The sequence below is a fragment of the Martes martes genome (genome assembly GCF_963455335.1).
Source record: "Martes martes genome assembly, chromosome: 7".
NCBI lineage: Eukaryota > Metazoa > Chordata > Mammalia > Carnivora > Mustelidae > Martes > Martes martes.
In genome coordinates, this window is record NC_137894.1 from 130,151,568 (window position 1) to 130,170,374 (window position 18,807).

The window sequence follows — 18,807 nt, forward strand, 5'->3', positions numbered from 1 at the left end:
TAAAACAATCTATGTAACAGGCAAATGTCTGAATAAATTATGATTTGTCTTCAGATAGACTGTCATCTGAATTGAGATGATAAATATGAAAACTGGGGTTACATGAAGTATGATCTAATGTTAAGTGAAAAATCAGGATTTAAGCTGTGTCTACAGGGGATGACAATAGGGTAAGAACATGTATGTGAGCAAAGGTTGAATGGAAACGTGCAGAGTGTTCGCTCCGTGGGGGCAGGGGGATAACGAAGGAGTTTTTTTTTTTCTCCTTGAATATTGTTATATTATTTTTACGATAAAAAGAAATGTGTGGGATAGTCCAGGCCCCGCCCCCGGATCAATCTGTGAATGAGTATTTGTTGGGCACCATTTCCATAGGTAATTTGTGTTAAGGGTTGAATTAAGAAGTGGCAGGGGTTAGGCTTGGGGGCAGGACTCAGTTTGGGGGCAGAGGTTGGTCCCTCAGAGTCTCAAAGACGCTCAGAATGTCAGAGCCACACGGGATGGGTCTCACACCTTCCTTTTATGGTCACGGGCCCCGAGGCCCAGAGAAGCTGTGACTTGCCCAGGATAACCCGGCAAATGGCTAGCTATTCCACACAGGTGATAGTCACTCTCACAGAACCAACTGGCGGGCCTTACCTCGTTCCCCCCGCCCTGAGTCACTGCGCGGGGGTAGGGAGAAGGCAGTCACACAGAGGGCACTCTCCTAGTACGGAGGCGGGGGTTGGGCGGCCCGAGGGGGGACAGAGGACCCAGCGACGCTGCTTCTAGGCGGTCAAGCCCTGTTCCACGATTATCTCCACAGGACCCTGAGTGGGCTCAGCCAGACCCAGGCCTCCCAGCGGCACGTGGGCTTGTCCCGGACTGTCCGGCTTCACCCAACCACCGCAGCCAGCGGTCAGCTCACCTCCAACGCCCTGCCCGCAGGGCCAGGCCTTGAGCAGAGGGATGGCGCCCAGCAGGCCACGTATCTGGACCACCCGTCATCCCCCTGGGGTAAGATGGCCCTGCCTCAGGGTCCTAGAGGAGCAGGGCATCTCAATCTCTGGCCGTCTTGTCCCTACCTTTGCTTCCCGTCCACTCTCACGGATGGGCTGAGTTCACCTGTCCCTCATCCTCTCAGCCCATCAACCAGCAGTCGCCAAATGCCTGCTTTGTGCCAGGCTGCAAGGGTCCCAAACCAGCTGAGGGAGGGCCTTGCCTCTGTCACACATCCTGCCTTTGCTTCCTTCATATCCAGCCATGAACCTCAACTCCCTGACCCTGCTCCTTTCACGTCTTCCTTCCTGCAACCCGAGGCCCTCCTGAACCTGCCTGGGCAGTTTCTTCCTTAGCACCCACAGCTGGGCCTCGGCTTTCCAGAGGAGACGACTGAGCATCCCCGTGGGTTCATGTCTCTGCACATTCTGGTCGTTGCCCAGCAGTCCTTACCTTTGTGCCTGCTCTCCCTCTGTCTCTGTCTGTCTGTCTGTCTCTCTCTTCCTCTCATCCCTCAGAGCAGCTACTCCAAGCTGCCCCCACGTCCCATCCCCCCAGAACATGGACACGCCTGCTACCCCTTGGAGAGATCCTCACCTTCCTACCCATCTGCCCCATGGTGCACACCACTCCCTTACCTAAACTCTTGCCTGAACTCACCTTCCTTCTTTTCTTTCCATGTTAAAACCTGAGGTGAATTTCACCTAAAATTAATCATTTTTAAAGTGTACACATCAGTGATTTTTAGTGTATTCATAATTTTGTGCAACCGCCATCACTACCTGATTCTAGAACATTGTTATCACTCCCCAGAGAAACCCCACCCATAAAGGCCCCTCCCCCCTCCCCCAGGCTCCAGGCCCCATTAACCTACTTTTTCTCTAGAGATTTGCTAACTGTAGACGTGTCCTAACAGAACCTGCACAATATGTGGCCTTTTGTGTCTGCTGTAACTTAGTATCATGTTTTCGAGGTTTTTCCCTGTCAGTACTCATTCCTCTCTGTAGTCCATGACCTCCTCTCTTGCCATCTTGAAAAGGGAGTGTCCCACCTCTCGATTCCTCTAGAACACTAGACCATCCCTTGCCCAACCCTCACAGCTCTCTCCTCCCTCTTCAGCCTGCCCCACACCCCAGACCCTTCCCATCAGCAAATACACTTGGTTCCGGCTCCCATTCTCACAGACACACACTTGCGCATGCACATGCGCGTGCACGCGCGCGCACACACACACACACACACACTTGCACGCATGCACACACACAAACACACAGAGCCACAGAATTCTTTCTCCCCTTCCCTCGGGCTTCCTCCCTGCCTCTCCTCCCTTCCCCGGCTAGTTTCCATACAGACTTTTTTTACTTCCCTCCTCAAGCCCTCTCCCTCTGGCTTCCTGCCCTGGGCTTCCCCACGCTGAATGAATACCCCTCCTTTGTATTTCCACTGCTGCCACCTGGTTACAGAAGCAGATTGCGTGGATGCGGTGCCCTCCCAGCTGGTGTCCCTGCCTCCCCGTCCCCCTGCCCACTCCAGCTGGGAGGGCACCAGTCCCCCACGTGTCCTCTTTGATCTCTCACTGAAAACTTTCAAAGGCTTCCCACTACCGACCCAGTAAAGTGCCCGTCCTTGTTCCGGCAATGGGGGGCTCCACAGCCAGACTCTAGTCATTCTCGCAGGCTCTGTCTTCCTCCCTCTCTCTTCGAAATCTCCTCTCTGGCAAGTCACAGCCATGGTCAGTTTTCTGCCCTCGGGTTCCAAGCCCAGCTGCGGCACTTGCTAGCTGTGTGACGTGGGGCAACCCAACCTTCTCTGGGCCTCAGTTTCCTTAACTGTAAAATAGATATCAGATTGGATATGGGAACATAGTCAATAGTCAGCCATTGTAACCTACAAAAACGGCAATATCTAAAGAGTCCGCCTACAAGAGCACTCCCCCAAGAAGGGTAAGAGTGAAGGTGCACAAAGACAAGCTTAGTGGTTGCACATTGGCACCCCTCGAAACATGCTGGACCATGACCTTCGCAAGGTGGTACACTGCCCCCCACCATAGGACCTTGCTTCCAGTAGGTACTTAGCAAATGCCCTTGGGATGGATTCACCCCTGACCCCACGGGCCTTCTAACCAGCCTCTAGAGGTCACAGCTGTGCCTCTCAGCCTTGCCCCCTGGACCCAAGCCCTCTCTCTGCAGGGCTGAACCTCACTGAGAAAATCAAGAAGATCAAGATCGTCTTCACTCCCACCATCTGCAAGCAGACCTGTGCCCATGGACACTGTTCCAACAGCTGTGAGCGCGGCGACACCACCACCCTGTATAGCCAGGGAGGTCACGGGCATGACCCCAAGTCTGGCTTCCGCATCTGTGAGTCCCTCCCCAACTCAGGGGGTTCCCAGGTCCTGTGGGGCAGTATAGACAGGGTGGCCAGAGGGACAGGCCCAGTCTTGGGCAGGAGCCCAGAACTTCTGCAGGAAGGAAGCCTGCTACTCTCACACTGTGGCTTCCGTGAGTTGTCTCCAGTCACACAGAATGTTGAGTCCTCTCCCAGCTCACAGCACACAGCTGATGGCCTAGCTGTGTGACTCTAGGCAAGTCCCATAACCCACCTGAGTTCATGGTTCCTCCATGGAGAAGTGAGGGATTTAGCAGTGCCCCAGCCCTCCTGTCCCCCAGGTTATTGTGGGGTCCCGGGACTGCGTGAAAGGGCCCTTTAGGAAGGCAAGGGCTGGCTATTATCTACCCTTCCTCACTCCCAGCCTCCTGGAAAGTCCCTACATTTCAGGGTGTGCTGGGCTCCCCAGGCCATCCAGATGGGAGTTCCTGCTCCCCCTTCTTCCCTGTGGTCACTCGCCGGCCCCGTGCAGGGCGCTGCTATGTTCTTCTACCCACCAGTCACCTTGAGATCACTGTTGTAGATTTCTGCCAGATCCCTTGCCTGAACGGAGGCCGCTGCATTGGCCGGGACGAGTGCTGGTGTCCTACCAACGCCACTGGGAAGTTCTGCCACCTGCCCTCCCCGAAGCTGGACACGGGGCCTCTGCAGAGGGGGTCCCGCAATGGGGCCCTGCAGGAAGTCCCCTTGAGGCAGTCCACCTTCACCTTGCCTCTCTCCAACCAGCTGGGTAAGTGTGGGGCTGGGGGGGGGGTGCACTGGGTCACAGGGGGTGCTGGCTTTGTTGGGGAGGGCACAGAAGATGCCACCATTCAGAGCTCCCTCCTTCGCTGCCCCCGGGGTGCAATTTCATCTTCTAAACTTCTCTTTGCCCTTCCTCCGAATTCATCAATATTTTTTTTTTTTGTCCTTGCCCCCTACTGGGTGCTACGGATGAGATTTTTTTAAAAGTATAGAGGCGGTTTCCCACCTTCAGGGAAGCCTCAGCCCTGGACGAGAGAGCGGGGCTGGATAGGAAGAACATGATCATATAAAACATGTCATTTTTCGGGTGCCAAGTAAAGGGCACCAAGAATACAGACTTCCCTAGGAGGTCAGGGGCTGGAGAGCCCCCCAGTTGTCCTCTGGAAGGCTGCGAGGAGGAAGTGGGCTTCAGTTGGCCTTAATGGGTGGATAGCCTTTGACTAAGCAGAGAGCGGGGGAGGGTATCCCGCACGCAGGGACCAGTGTGAGCCACGGGGTGAATGGGGGGCCCTGCAGGGTCCGTCGGGCCAGAGTTCAAGGATGGTACAGGATCGTGGCAGGAGGTAGAGTCGGGAAGGTAGTTTGGAGGTTGAGTGTGAGGGCCCTTCTGTGGAAGGTGCAGAGGGAGGGAGTCTGTGTTCCATCCTGTTCTCACGGGGGAGCTGTTCTGGGTTTGAACAGAAAGTGGAGAGATGGAGGGGGAACCTGGGGGAGACATAGAGAACCAGGGGTGCTGGGCCCTCTTCAGAAGGTGGGGCCCTGTTGCCCGGCTCTGACCCAGCCCCTGTGCCCAGCCTCCGTGAACCCCTCCTTGGTGAAGGTGCATATCCACCACCCGCCGGAGGCCTCTGTGCAGGTCCATCAGGTGGCTCGGGTGCGGGGCGAGGCCCCAGAGGAGAACAGCGTGGAGACCAGACCCTCGCCCTGGCTCCCCGCCAGCCCCCGCCACAGCCACTGGGACAGCAACAGCATCCCCACACGGTCTGGAGAGGCCCCCCAGCCACGGCCCCCAGCAGCACCCAGGCCTCCGGGACGGCTGGGCCGCTGTTATCTGAGCTCTGTGAACGGACAGGTGAGAATGCATCTTCTGCCTCAGCCCTACGGGCTTCCAGAATAGTCAGTGACTGCCCCTCACTCTGCCCCTTCTCTCTGCTCCTCGTCCTTACGAAACGAATGTCTGCCGAGTCTCCTATTCCCCGTGTGGGAAAACGCGGAGCATAAAATTGTGTGACCGAGGGGAGGCCTCCTTACCACCTGGGCTCCGCTGGATACCCGTCAGTTCCAGACATGCTGAAGAGGCCCCAAAAGGGTCCCCCTCTAGAAGGGCACCAGCGTCGCTGGTCCCAGTAAACCCTGGCCTGTCCTGGAGCCGAGCCTAGGCCTCCTGGCGCATGGACAATAGGGCTATTAGAACCAACGAGAGAGAGTATGGTATTCAGTTGAGACTGGGGGTCACAGAGATGTGAAATTAGAAAAGGCAGATTAAACCCTAAAGCCTTGGGGGTAAAAGATGAGAGACACTCCATCCCCCCGGAGCCATCCATAGTCAGTGACGGGAAATCAGGGGAGTTTTTCTGAGTCTAGGCACCTAAAAATATGGGCTAAGCCAGACATCGGATGGCTTTTGTTGGAGTTGCATATTGGTGTTTCCAGAGCCCCCTCCTGAGGTTAAGGAACTAGAGGAGGTAGCGAGTGGCCAAGGGCTGAGGACTCTGAGTCCCCAGATCCTCCCTGGCTCTCAGCTTGCAGTGTCCCTGAGCCTAGATCCTGTTCACGGGGAAGACTTGCATCATGGGTGACCCTGTAGTTCCGTGGAGTTTGATGGAGGAAAGCCCATCTTTTGGGACCCTCTGTGGGCTGGGGACACGGAGGGGGACAGCTTGTAGACCTGCACGGAGCAGATCTTTTCTTATCGGGGTGTGCCCTGCCCTCCACATTTAGGGTTTGATGGAATGGACTACAGGTTTTTGGCTTCCTTCTGAGGTACCCCCTGACTCTCTCCTCTCCTCCCTTGGGTGAGGCATCCCCGTAGCGGGACGTTGGGTTGAGCTCTCACCTCGCATTTTCCTGGGACGGCTCTGTGCATAGCAGGGAAGGGAACAAGGTGTGATAGGTGTCCGTGGCCTCTTTTGCAGTGTGCCAACCCCTTGCTGGAGCTGACTGCCCAGGAGGATTGCTGTGGCAGTGTGGGAGCCTTCTGGGGGGTGACCTCGTGTGCCCCATGTCCACCCAGACCAGGTGAGTGCTAGGTGCCGGAGTGCAGGGTTTGGGGTGAAGTCTTCCCAAGGCCTGGGCTCTGCTTCATCTCCCACCAGGGTCTCAGAGGCCAGGCAGGGAGAACAGGCTGGCCAACTGGGCAGGCTTTCCGGATCTGCTCTGAGGCTGCTTCGGGCTGGTGGCTACGGCCCCTGACAGCTCAGATGGCTCGGGCCCAGATATAGCCTGGGCTCTCCACTCTCTCTGATTGCCTGGGAGGGGTTCCTCTCTCGTGCCAGTTGTTCCTGCTCAGATTAGGGATCCCATTCCATGTTGGGCCCCTTCTACATACCCCCCTGCCCAGGCTTCAGGGGCCCAGTGGTCTGGATTTAGTGACTCAGTGTTTCCCCCGTTCTCTCCCTGGAGGGGCCTCCAGGCCTCCTCCTCACGTCCTCACCTCCTGTTTCCTCACCCAGTCAGGGCTGGGGGTCTGTCCCAGAGGGTCCTCTGCCTTGGGATATGGGAAACCCAGTTTCCCGCCCTCATGTGAATGGTGGGAAAAGCCTACGTTTATCCATTCATTCATTCGCTCCTTTGTTCATTTATTCAGCAAATACTAACCAGGTGCCTTGTGTGGGCCAAGCACTGAGAATTTATTTGGGAGTCAGCAAAATGCCCGTTCATGCCGCTCTCCTCAGTCTCGATCTTACAGTTGGGAGGTGGGTATGAGGGTCTGCGCCTGAGTACGGGTTCTGCCCGCTCAGCCTGTCTTCTCCCTCCTGGCCCCACTCCTGGGGCCTGGGCCCGGGCCTGGCTTGGATTACTTTTTCCTGTCAACAGTCGACTTGGTGAGTTGGCTCTTTGTAGGGGGCCTGGCCTGGCGCCCAAAGGTGGGAGGGACAGGGCTATTCCTAACTTCAGACTTGGTTGTGGAGCAGTGACCATGTTTTCCAAATTAAAAATAAGCGCGGACGGTTTTACAGCACGCTGGCGCTTTGGGTGAAGCCTTGAAGGCTAGCTGTAAGCTTCCAGACTTGAGCACCCAACACGGAGCAGGTCCTGGGCCCAGCTCTGTGGGCCGACCTCGTCTCTGTGCCGTCCCCAGTCTGCAGGGTGGAGATGGTCATGGAAACGGTCATGGAGACCGCCCGTGACTGCTGTGGCCAGTAGATGAGGCATGTGCTTAGCATTCGGGCAGTAAACAGAAGCTGTGATTGGTATTGCTGCAAAGTAGCCCTCCTCGAAGGGAAATGGGGGGGCCCAGGGGGGGGCTGGGGGGTGCAGTAGAGGGCCTTGAACTGCTCAGCATCTCCCCCTGCAGGCCAGAGTTGTCCCGCCACTTTCCTTTTCCTGCTCTTTCCCCTTCTTCCTCCTTGAGACTTCCACATCCCACATCCCATTCAGTCCATGGATATTTACATTAATGAATTACCCATTTGAAGTGCTCCCGGTGTGTAGGCCCAGGAAGGACAGTGGAGACTGGGATAGAAGTAGTGCCTCCTTTCTCCAAGCTTGGGGGCTTGGGGTGGGCTCGAGGGGGCATATACAGACAGCACTAACTAGACAAATGCCAAATGCTGTGTGAACACAGCGGAACCAGGACCAGGTATAGGTCCTATAGCACCTTTGAACAAATTAGAGAAAGGTGCCACTTCCTTTGTTCAAAACAGTCTTTACAAATAAATATCTGAGATGCCAGCGATTCTCTGAGATGTGGTGCTTTTGTGCAGTGGACAACCTGCACATCTGTTCACTGTGGGGTAGCGGATCCTAGCTCAAATTTGTGGATCAGGGAAAGCTTCTTATTGGGGGAGGGGAGGGGTGGCATCCGGGATGAGATCTAAAGAATTATTAGAGGAGGCCAAAGAGAAGGGGAAGAGCTTAACCACCCAAGGAAATCGCAGATGCAGGTGAGACCAGGAGATTGAGGAACTCTTCCTGGAGCACAGCACACCCAAGGCCGTGCCCTCACCTCTGTCCTGTCCCAGTTAGTGACTCCCCACCCCCCTCCCCCGCTGTGTTCAGCACATCTGAGCAAGCCGGGCACCAGGCTACAAACCCTGGAATGTCAAGCATTCCAGCACACTGAGCAAAAAAATCACAAAGACCGGGGAATGTAAACACTTACAACACGTTACAGTGCAGCTGGGCATTGTATAGAGAAAGGTCAAGACGCCCACGAACCTTGTTTGTGTTGACAGCGTGCCAGATACCTAGCTCCATGCCTGAGCCTGGGGCTGGGGGTTGGGGATGTTTCTCTAAGTAGGCATGACAAGCACGCTACCATGCAAGAGTCAGAGGAAGAAAAGGGGAGCTGCTGGGGTGGCTTTGGGAATGGTTGGCGAGGCAGGCAGGACTTCTGGGTTCTAGAACATTCCCAGGCCTGGTGGCTTTGCCCCTCTGAGCCTCTAAGTCTCCTCTGATGAAATAAGGCTGTGTCCTTCAGGAAAGGGCTTTGTCATCCCCAACAAGGTCATCTGGCAGAACTGGGAAGGAAGAGAGTAATAAAGCCAGCAGCTGGGGAACTATGTGATTTCATGGCTTCCCCTAAATCACCTTTTTGCTTCTGAGGCTCCAGGCCCAACTATCAAAGAAGGCCCCTGCGGAACGATGCTATTTCTGATGAAGAAAGGGACTGCCTTGAAGTCTCATTTACATGGCACAGACATATCTCTTTTCTTCTGGAAAAAAATTCTCCAGTGTTCTCTTTCTTAGGGAGCTCAGGGAGTCAACTCAGGTCAGCCTCTGATCCCCTCCCTTCTCTCTCCATTCACTCTGGGTGACAGATGCAGCTGACCTTCCAGGACTCAGCCTGAGCCCCATCTTCCTGACCCTCAGGAGTTTTCAGAGCCTCTGTCAGGATCCAAAGAGCACACAGCTCTCAAAGCCACTTTGATTGAGGCCACATTTTAGAGTTTTTGTCTGAGAAAGACAGACATCTGGGTTGACTGGAAAGTTGGCCGCTGCCCCATCTGGCTTGGCACAGGCTGTGTCAACCCCCGGGCCCCTTCGCTGGGGCAGGCGGGGCTGGCACCCTGCTCTCAGCCTGCAGTGGTGGCCTCCAGCTGTTCCCCACGAGATCATCTGTCCGTCTGCCTGGCATGGGATGAGGTCACCTCCAAACCCAGCCCCTTCCAGGGACTGCTGCTTCTCTTGCTCCGCCCTTTCAAGGAGCTCTGCATCTTTCCCTCTTAAAAACAACAATGGCCACCTCTTGCTGAACTTCCACACTACGCTGGGCTCCCCACCAGCCCGATCCCATGAAATTGTCACAACCACGTGCAAGCTAAGTGTCTTTATCCCCACTTGACAAATGAGGAAGATGAACTCAGAGAGGACTGAGCAACTTGTCCAAGGTCACACAGCAGGACAGGGGAGCAAAGCTTCAAACCAGTGTGTCTCACTCTCAGCTGACTGACGGGGGTGGGGGGGGGGGGATGTCCCGAATCATTCTGGGTAGACTTGAGCCCACCCAAAGACAACAAACACCAGGACCTCAGACTCGCAGTTCACAGCCGGGAGGGGGCCGCCCAGGGTCATGTTTCATGAGCTACATGTGCATGAAGGACAACATCCCTCAAGAAGATGGGGCTTGGCTAGACGGGCAGGCAGCAACCTGCAGCTCAGGCCCGAGAGTTCACAGAGATGTGCTGGACGAATTGTCCCAGGGTGGAGCCAGTAGGCTTGTTGCGTGTGGTTCTGGAAGGCTAAAGCCAATGTGCGGATGTTTCTGGTGAGCAGAGCTCAACTCGAAACTGAGCACAAGGAGCAGCTTACTTAAAGACCGCAGCTTATCAAAACCCCAGAAGGACTTTGCTCCCCGCCAGGGCGAGGATGCCTGCCAAGAATAGGTTCGTAGACGGAGCTGGAAAGGATATTGATTTTTGAGGGAATGGAGGTTCATATGTACGTGTCTGAAAATGTGCTGGAAACCCTCAGTAGAAAGCAAGCTTAGGTTTGCCTTGGTTTTGCCAATGCCCTTGCCCACCGGACTGTTTCCCGTGAGGCCAGCCCCTGCCCAGGGGGGCACGTATGAGGAGATGCAGGCAGCCGACAAGATTTGGAGCGGGGAGCATGGGGCAAGTCCCAGCAGCGACATTGTTTTCTTCACCATTGCTGTTAGCAGCCGTGTGCCAGGCACCATGCTAAGTGCTTCCTCGTTCCACTGCGTCCTCACCACGTCTCTGGGGGTTGGGTGTGACCGTCTTCATCTTACAGGTAAAGAAGTTGTGTCTACGTGATCTGAGACCCCGGCCTCTAACTGGCCTGAGATCTGCCTCCTCGGCTGCTGCTTGCCCACTTGGCTTGGGGAATCTTCTCCACTAGAGGACCCCGGCTTAGGGAACAGCTGTGCTGGGGTGGGGCTCCTGTTCTCCAGGACTCTGGCTAAGACGCCCAGTCTCCTGCCCTCAAGAGATGGGATTTTTCAGATTTGCAGTTGTTGGGCTGAAGAAAAGTAGTGTTTGTTTGGCTCAGGGATGTTCTGAGAGCTTCTTCCAAGGGACTTGAGGCCTCCAGGGAATTGTGCCTCAGCTCAAGTTAGTGCCCTCCTTACCCAGGGCGGGGGTCACCAACACGTGGCATCTTTGGCCTGGAGAGGTCCAGGAGGGCTGCGGTGGGGTTGGCTGGAGTGGCACCTGTCTGAGCCAAGGGTCTGACCAGACCCCTCTCCACCTGACTGCTTGTGGTGACCCAGACACTCACTTTGGCTCTCATGCTGCCCCCAGGGAAGCAGTCAACTTTGGGTGGGATTTCCACAATCCTGAGTGGAGGAGGGGGATCCATTAGGACTTTACCAAGTAGGAAAATCTGGAATCATGAACCTTATAATAATCACCAGTATGTGACAAGGATCATGCTCAAAGTTTTGCACGGTTTTTTACTGTTCACGGTAGCCCCAAGGAAGGAATTGTCACCTACATTTTACTGATAAGAAAACAGAGAGGTTAGTAACTTGCCCAAGTGTCTCTAGGCAATGAGGGGCAGCAGCCTGCTTGCTATCCTTGAAACTGTGTTTCTGGAAGGAGGGAGGGAGTGAGGGTGGGAGGAAGGAAGGAGGGAAGGGGAAATGAAGGGAAGGGAAGGGAAGCAAGAAGGAGGAAGTAAGTCTTAGGGAGCATCTACAGGGACTCCCAGGCATGGCGCTAGCTTCAGTCTGGCCTTGATTATTTCTCAGTGAAGTTGACCTTCACAACCCATGAAACTGAGTTTCTGTCCCCACTGACAGAGGTTAAGAAACATGCTTTGGGTCACACAAGTGGTCAGAGCGGAGCCAGGAATTTGATGGGATCTGGCTGCCCCAGAACCCACACTCCTTCCACTGCTCTGGGGGCCTGAAAGGGGTTTTGCAGCTTACTGCCCCCGTCCCCAGAGGTTTACACAGCGAGGATTCAGCTCCAGTCCGCTCACATGCCCCCGTGCATCGAGCTTAGCCTCATCCAGGTTGTGTGTGTTTCTGTCTGTCTGTCTGTCTTCTGGCAGAGAGATGTGTGGCAGGGTACCCTCCAGAGCTCCCTGCTGGGGCCATCTGTCATCACAGGCTGAGATCAGCGTGGCTTGTAAACAGCCCCGTGGCCAGACATATGTCTCCACCATTTCTTCCCCGAACTCTGTTGTAGAGTCGGGGCCAAAACTGTCTCCAGGAATTAGTCTGTGCTGGTTGAGGCCTCCTTGGGAGTCCCAGCAGACAACGGGGAAAGTCCGCAGGGCAGGCTCAGGCCGCAGCCAGGGGCCCCTCCGCTTCCTTCCCCGGTGTGTGAGCTGGTCTGGGTGCAGCGGTGAGGGGACAGGGCTGGGGTCAGGGGCCAGAGGACCTGAGGTTCTGGCCCACATGACCACGTTTCCGTACCAGGAAAGGTACGCACGTCTGCCCCACAGGCTTCGCAGTCATTCTGTGATGCTCAGACTCCTTGGAGTTGAGGGTGATCCCAGCTGACCCCTTGGCCGCTGCTCGGCCTTTCTCAGGCTTGAGAGGGCCAACCGCAAGGTCGCTGGCAGCTCTCCACGTGTCTCTTCGAAGCACCCACGGGAAACACGGCTTCAGCTACTCCTTCTAGATCCACTTCTCTCTGCTTCCTGACCCCCATGTCCTTGTGTCGGCTCAGGGGCCGTGAGGGGTAGTGCGGGTTCTGCCCCATTGCCTTCATCCTTTCTGCTTGGCACTCCAGTGGTAGACCTTGTGGGGCATTTTCCCAGCCTCTAATGAGTCCTCTGGCCATCTCTGACCATCAGTCCTCCCGCCCATCTCCTGACCTCCTCCTGGGTATCCCTGCCTTTGCTTTTCCCATTTGCTCTCCTGATCCCATGTTAAAACAAGGGAAGAGAAGTTCCCCAAAAGGGTAATCTACTCCCTGATGGGCATGGGTTTCCCTGTAGCCTGCAGACCCTAGGATTCGTGCCTGGACAACTCCTGATGCTTGGCATGAGTTCTTTCATTTATGTATTTGGAGGCGGGAGAAAGGAGTGGTTCAGAATCTATCCTCTGGGGGCAGACTGCCTGGGTTCATAATCCCAGCTCCATCCACCAGCTGGGAGACCTTGGGCATGTTTCCTAACCCCTCTGTGCCTCAGTTTGCTCCTCCATAAAGTGGGGAAAATATTAGTAAGTCCCCTCGAGGACTATTATAAGGATTAAATAAGCTGATCCGTGTAAGGACTTTACAGTAGAGCCTAGCACATAGTAAGTGCTATTTTAGGGTTTACTCTTATTATTCATTCCGGGTTGATTGTGTGCCGCTAGGGGCACCTGGGTGGCTCAGTCCATTGAGCATTCGACTCTCGATCTCAGCTCAGGTCTTGATCTCAGGGTCATGAGTTCAAGCCTCACACTGGGCTTACCAAAAAAGATGACTGAGTGCCTATAGTGTGCCATATGCTCTGCTGGGCTCTAGAGATGTAGCAACGATGAAGACAAGGTTCCTGTCTTCATGGAGCTTACCCTTTACCAGGGGAGATGGACAAGCAAACAGACCATCTTAATGCAGCATTTTAAGTGCCATGGTGAGGAAAGGACTGAGCGTGTTGGGAGGGCCTGGGAGGTGACCTAGCGTGGGTGGCAAGGGCTGTGTCATCTCCCCCCACCACCACCGCTGTGAATCACACAGCTCGCGGCTGCCAGGAACACGCCTGGGACGGAGGGTGGGTGCTGAGTTCTGCCAAGGGAGCCAAGGTTCTCCCTTCCACGTGGCTGTCTGAACTTCAGCCTTCTGTCTCTGGACGAGACTGAAGCTGACTTTTCCAGATCGGATGCTGCACTTGGTCTCCCAGAAGCTGGCAGGTGGCCTCTGGGAGGTGCGAAGCAGGGTCCAAGGGCCTTCTTTGGGATCCAGTTGGGGTTGCTGGCAAAATGGGAATTTCATCCAGAACCGTGGCTTTGAAATTTATTCCTGTCTCCCTCCTGCCATCATGGTGCTGCCCTGGCCTCCCGCCCCTTCTCTCCCTCCTGCCTTTAGCAGAGCGACAGGCAAGGGATGTGGCCTCTGCTGCCAGAGGCCGGGGTTCAACCCCTCTGAGCTTCACTTTGCTAGTCTGGACAATGGGGATAATGATCCCGGCCTTGCAGGATGGTTGTGTGGGAAACAAACAGGATAATGTGGACCAAGGGCCTCATGACTCCATCCAGATGTTCCCTCGTCACTGCTGGGCAACCCTCCGGCATCAGCCTCTGGTTATGCCTTCCCACCTTCTGCTCCTTGTGTTTGCAGGCTGCATTGAATCTGCTTGCTTTCTGAGTTTCTCCAACGTCCTCCCTCTCTTGCCTCCTTCCCGCCCTCGACTGATACCCCCAGGCCCCATGCCAGGGGCACTCCCGTTTCCCAGCCTCACTCCCATCCTTCCATCTCAATGTCAGCATGTTCAGAATCCTCGTTTACCCCCACCTGGGCCGGAGCCTAGTCCCCCCAAGGTGGGACGACAGGCAAAGCTGGAGCGAGACTGTCATCCATAGAGGGAAAAGATATTACAAATTCAACTAACATTTTCTTAACGTTAAAAAAATATATATATGAAGGGGCTCCTGGGTGTCTCGGTTGGTTGAGCAATTGCCTTAGGCTTGGGTCGTGATCCCGGGGTCCTGGGATCAAGTCCCACATTGGGCTCCCAGCTCCGCAGGGAGTCTGCTTCTCCCTCTGACCTTCTCCCCTCTCATGCTCTCTCTCGCGCTCTCTCAAATAAATAAATAAAATCTTAAAAATCTGAAATGAAGCTTAAAAAAAAAAAGAAACTTTACTAACGTACATCCTCACTTGGTCTGTATGTCAGACTCAGATGTCACGTCTGGCATGTGGCGTGTCCTCAGGGAAGAGCGGCGTTCCAAGAAAACAGGGCGCCTCCTCGTGTTTGTCTCCGGAATGAACGCGTCCCCTGCGACCGTGCTCGGCTTATGGGGTTTTTCGATTACGTTGTCAAGTTTGAAGGAAAACAACCCTCTCCGAGTGGAAAAGTGACTCTAAAAAAATTCCTGCAAAAAAACAGGATTCGAAATAACACTAATTACATCACTGCAAGTGATCACTTTTAAAATGCGATGCCACCCCTTCTCCCCTGGCCTGTAATCAATTCTCAGATAAAAATAATGAGGGCCTCTCAGGTGTGACCCGCAATGGAGCCCAGGACCCAAATGATCAAGAGGGCTGTATGGAATTCGGTTTCTACATAACGGACTTTGCCCCAAGTCTATAACGTGCTGGGAACTAGTAGCTGATGATAGAGCGAAGCCGTCTGGATCAGAAAAATATTTAAACAACACCAAGATGTTCAACCTTTACCGTACAACTGGATGAAAGCATAGGTCTCTCTAACGTACGCCTCGGTATTTGCAAGAGTCCATTTCAGCAATGAAATAGATGAAGAACTATCCTCTTGTAAAGATACTACTAAGGGAAGGATGAGCCGCAAGTCGTATATTTGCAACAGTAAATGACTTCTTCAATAAGAATGAGTTTTCCAACAACTCTGTGAGGGTAGCTGCTGATGCTCTGATGGAAATAAAAGGGAATCCAGGTGAGGACAGAGAGGTGGGCGGCGTGGCACGTGAAGTCCCGTCACCACAGCCCAAGATCAGAGGCGAGCGACCGCCGCAAGGAAGGCAAAGTCAGAAGACAGATTGCTAGAGAAGTCATCACGTGGTTCACTTTATAAAACAAGACCTTTAAAGTAGAATGGGCTCTTAATGGAACATTGTGTCAGAAGAGTGTCTGTGAAAATCCCTGTACCCCTTTAGAATTGCTCGCCATGTCTTGGCCAAGAAATGGTCAGACTTGTAGATGAACTATTCTTTTTTTTTTTTTTTTTTTTTAGATTTTATTTATTTGTCAGAGAGAGAGAGAGCACAAGCAGTGGGAGTGGCAGGCAGAGCAGGCAGAGGGAGAAGCAGGCTCCCTGCTGAGCAAGGAGCCTGCCGTGGGGCTCGATCCCGGGACCCTGGGATCATGACCTGAGCTGAAGGCAGCCGCTTAACCGCTTAACCCACTGAACCACCCAGGCGTCCTCAGGAGCTATTCTTTAAAAACTCACACGCGCACACACACACACACACACACACACACACAGATGGCTGTCCACATCTGCTCTTTCCTGTGATGACAGATGGCTGTCAGGACTCTGCTACCTGCTAGAGCTTTTCAAGGAAAGAAAAGAAAAGAAAAAAACCCTTCAAAGCATTCCTCTGGAGGCTAGTCCTCTCTCCAAAGTAACAGAGACGTTTCCTGTTTTTAAGTCAATAGGTTTTTCTTTTTTCAAACACTTTTTTTCCTCTTTAAAGTATGGCAGAATGTTGTGAAATCAAGGTAGGATGCGAAAGCAGCCCCAGAACCTGAGCCTTATTTCCTTGTTGGTCAATCTGGAGTCAAACATCTGGTGGGTTTGGTCTGCCCTTAACTCTGGGCGGGCGGCTGGGCGCGGCCGGGCGACAGGAAGAGCCTTTTGAAAGTGGCAGTTTGGAAGCGGTTCCCGGTTGCATTGTGATGGGATTTGTTCCTGTAAACCAAGTCCATTTGCACATTTAAAAAAACTTGACAAGTGGCCTTTTCCAATGTATTTTACATTTGTAAGAACAACTAGCCAGCCTCGGGGGAGATGGAAAGTTACCAACCACACAGTTGGTGAGAGGGAGTGAAAACCTAAGAGCCTGGTTTTCTACGACGGGCCGTGGACCGCGAGTTTCTTCCGTCCTGAGCTGAGGTAACTTGTCAGCTGTGGCAGCGGTAAAACCGAGGAGCGAAATGAACTAAACTTAGAACTAGACTGTGAAGTGTTGCATCTGCAGGTTTAAAAACTAAGGAAAAAAAAAAAAACAACAACAACTAAGAAAACAACTATAGTTACGGAAGATGGAACCATGAGCAGAAACTGGGTGCCGGGCACGAGGGACCTCTCTGTGACTATTTTTTGTAACTTCCTACAGAGGTGTAACTACTTCACAACCAAAATACTAAATAAATAAATTAATAAATAAAACTGGTTTCATTCCACTGGAGTGTACATTTACTTGCTCTGTATGCCATGTTCTAACTCTATGCGAGAACTGTAGTCGCTGAGGGACGTTTCTAGGAGGAGCGAGGCGGGTCAAGAGTAACCCGGCGAGAGCCAGGGAAGGGACTGTAGCCAAGGGGGCGCAGCTCCCCACAGGGTTGACTTGGGGGCACAGGGCCTCACAGCCGTGGAGTCGGTGGCACCCCACTTTCAGCATGGGTGACAGGGGAGCCCGAGGGCCTTGCAGTGAGATCTGTCTTTATCTTTACTCCTCAGCCTCCCCGGTGATTGAAAATGGCCAGCTGGAGTGTCCCCAAGGTTACAAGAGACTGAATCTCACTCACTGCCAAGGTAAGGGTGACCCGGGGCCAGAGTTGGACTTGGGGCGGGGGGGGGGGGGGGGGGAGGGAGGGAGTTGGATAATGAAGGCCTGAGGATGCCAGGGCACTCCCCCGCCCCCCCACCCAGACAGAAGGAGTGGTGGCACTGAGTGGTCTTCACTGGGCACCTCTGAGCCCCAGCTTCAGGGAGCTGTGGCGGCTACTGGTTCCAGGGGCCTCAGGAAGTTGTGGGGATTATGAGAGAGCAAGCGAGAAAGGGCCTGGGAGCTGAGCCCGTCCCTCTTCCTGTCTCCACCTGTCCCCACTGGACCTGAACCAGGTGTGTCTCTAGAAATGTGGGGTCTGTGTGTGCGGGTGCGGGTGCTGTCCCAGTCCCCACATCCCCTCACCTCCTTGGCCAGTCTCCTTGGAATGGGAGGAGTTTTGACTTCAGGATCTAGTCAGCCTGAGTTGATGGGGACCTCTGGGGACTCCCCCCAACAAATCACCTCCCACAGCCAGGAGGGGGAAGAGGGAAGGTACAGGTGGAGGAAAGAGGGGACCATTAAGCACGGACCCTGGTCTTGCTGGCCTGGCTGACACGGTGTCAGCCAACTGAGGTCTCGGGCACTCTGCATTTCAGAGGGGCAAGGCCCAGAGGCACCTTGGGACAGAGGGATGGAAGCCAGGCTCAGCTACAGCTTCGCCACTATGGGGAATTCCAGTGGCGATGGTGCGTGGGCCCAGGATGACTGGGGCGTCCAGAAACCCTCACTGAGGGGCAGCTGCTGCCACTGAGCAGCTCAGGCTCGGAGCAGGGAGCCCCTGTTGGCTGTGGGTCTGGCAGTAGGAGAGATGAGCAAAGCCTTCCCCCGGGAGGCTCCAGGGGCTGGCAGAGGTCAGTGGGGGAACTGAGGCGGCTTCCCCGTTGGACAACTGGATACAGTGCTGTCTGTATGGCTTACTTGAAATGAAGCTGGGTTAGAGACAGGACATTGACCCAAATGGCCTCCCAAGCACCCGTCCCCCTGGAGGCTTCTCCAGGAGAGAGGGATCTGAGGAAGTCCTGGGGTGGCTAGGCTGTCTGCCTGGGGGGTGCCAGGCCCAAAGGGGATTTCTGGCCCATGGATAAAGTGCTTCGACCAGGCAAAAGGGCAGCCTTCTGACCCAGCCCGAGGTCAGACTCCCCTGGGGGCAAAGAGGCCTAGTAGACAGGATGGTGGGTGTGGAGAGGTCTTTAGTTTTGCCCTTGGAGGGTACAGTAGGGCCATTCATATCTAAACTGTCCCTAGGGCCCTCTCCTCCTGGCAGGTTTCCCAGTGCACAGGGTTAAAGTTATTCCCAGGATCTCAAAGGAGCTCTCGGTCCTCCATCCATTGAGCCCCAAGGGATACAGGAAGCCAAAGGGCCCGCCCCCAGGAGCCCCCACACTTTAAACCTCCCCCCCTTCCCCTGTCTCCATATCTGGGAGGGGACCTGTTCACCTCTACACCGGCATGTGTCCTCTCTCTCTCCGTCCTTCTCTCCTGCCACGGCCGAGCTGGGGCTGTTGTCAGGAACTGCGTGTGTTGTGCTGGGTGTTAGCACCCAGCGACAGACAAACATGGCTGCCCCCGGTGAATATAGGCGCTTAAGCAATTACGCACCACGGGAGGAGTGCTCTTGCTAGAAAGAGGCCCTGGGTGCTGTGGGATGGCATGGTAGGCGCCTC

At 54.5% G+C, this 18,807-nt stretch overlaps 1 protein-coding gene across 1 annotated transcript in view; it reads left to right on the top strand.

Moving 5' to 3' along the window:
• The window catches only part of LTBP2 (latent transforming growth factor beta binding protein 2), a gene marked incomplete at its 5' end in the record, with an annotated part of 100,177 nt that overhangs the window by 47,466 nt on the left and 33,904 nt on the right, over positions 1-18,807 (top strand). The window contains 6 exons of the mRNA XM_080808133.1: positions 806-996; positions 3,168-3,338; positions 3,890-4,096; positions 4,905-5,182; positions 6,246-6,348; positions 17,053-17,127. Of these exons, the coding sequence (XP_080664259.1) occupies positions 806-996; positions 3,168-3,338; positions 3,890-4,096; positions 4,905-5,182; positions 6,246-6,348; positions 17,053-17,127 (1,025 nt within the window). The remainder of the gene's footprint in view (positions 1-805; positions 997-3,167; positions 3,339-3,889; positions 4,097-4,904; positions 5,183-6,245; positions 6,349-17,052; positions 17,128-18,807) is intronic.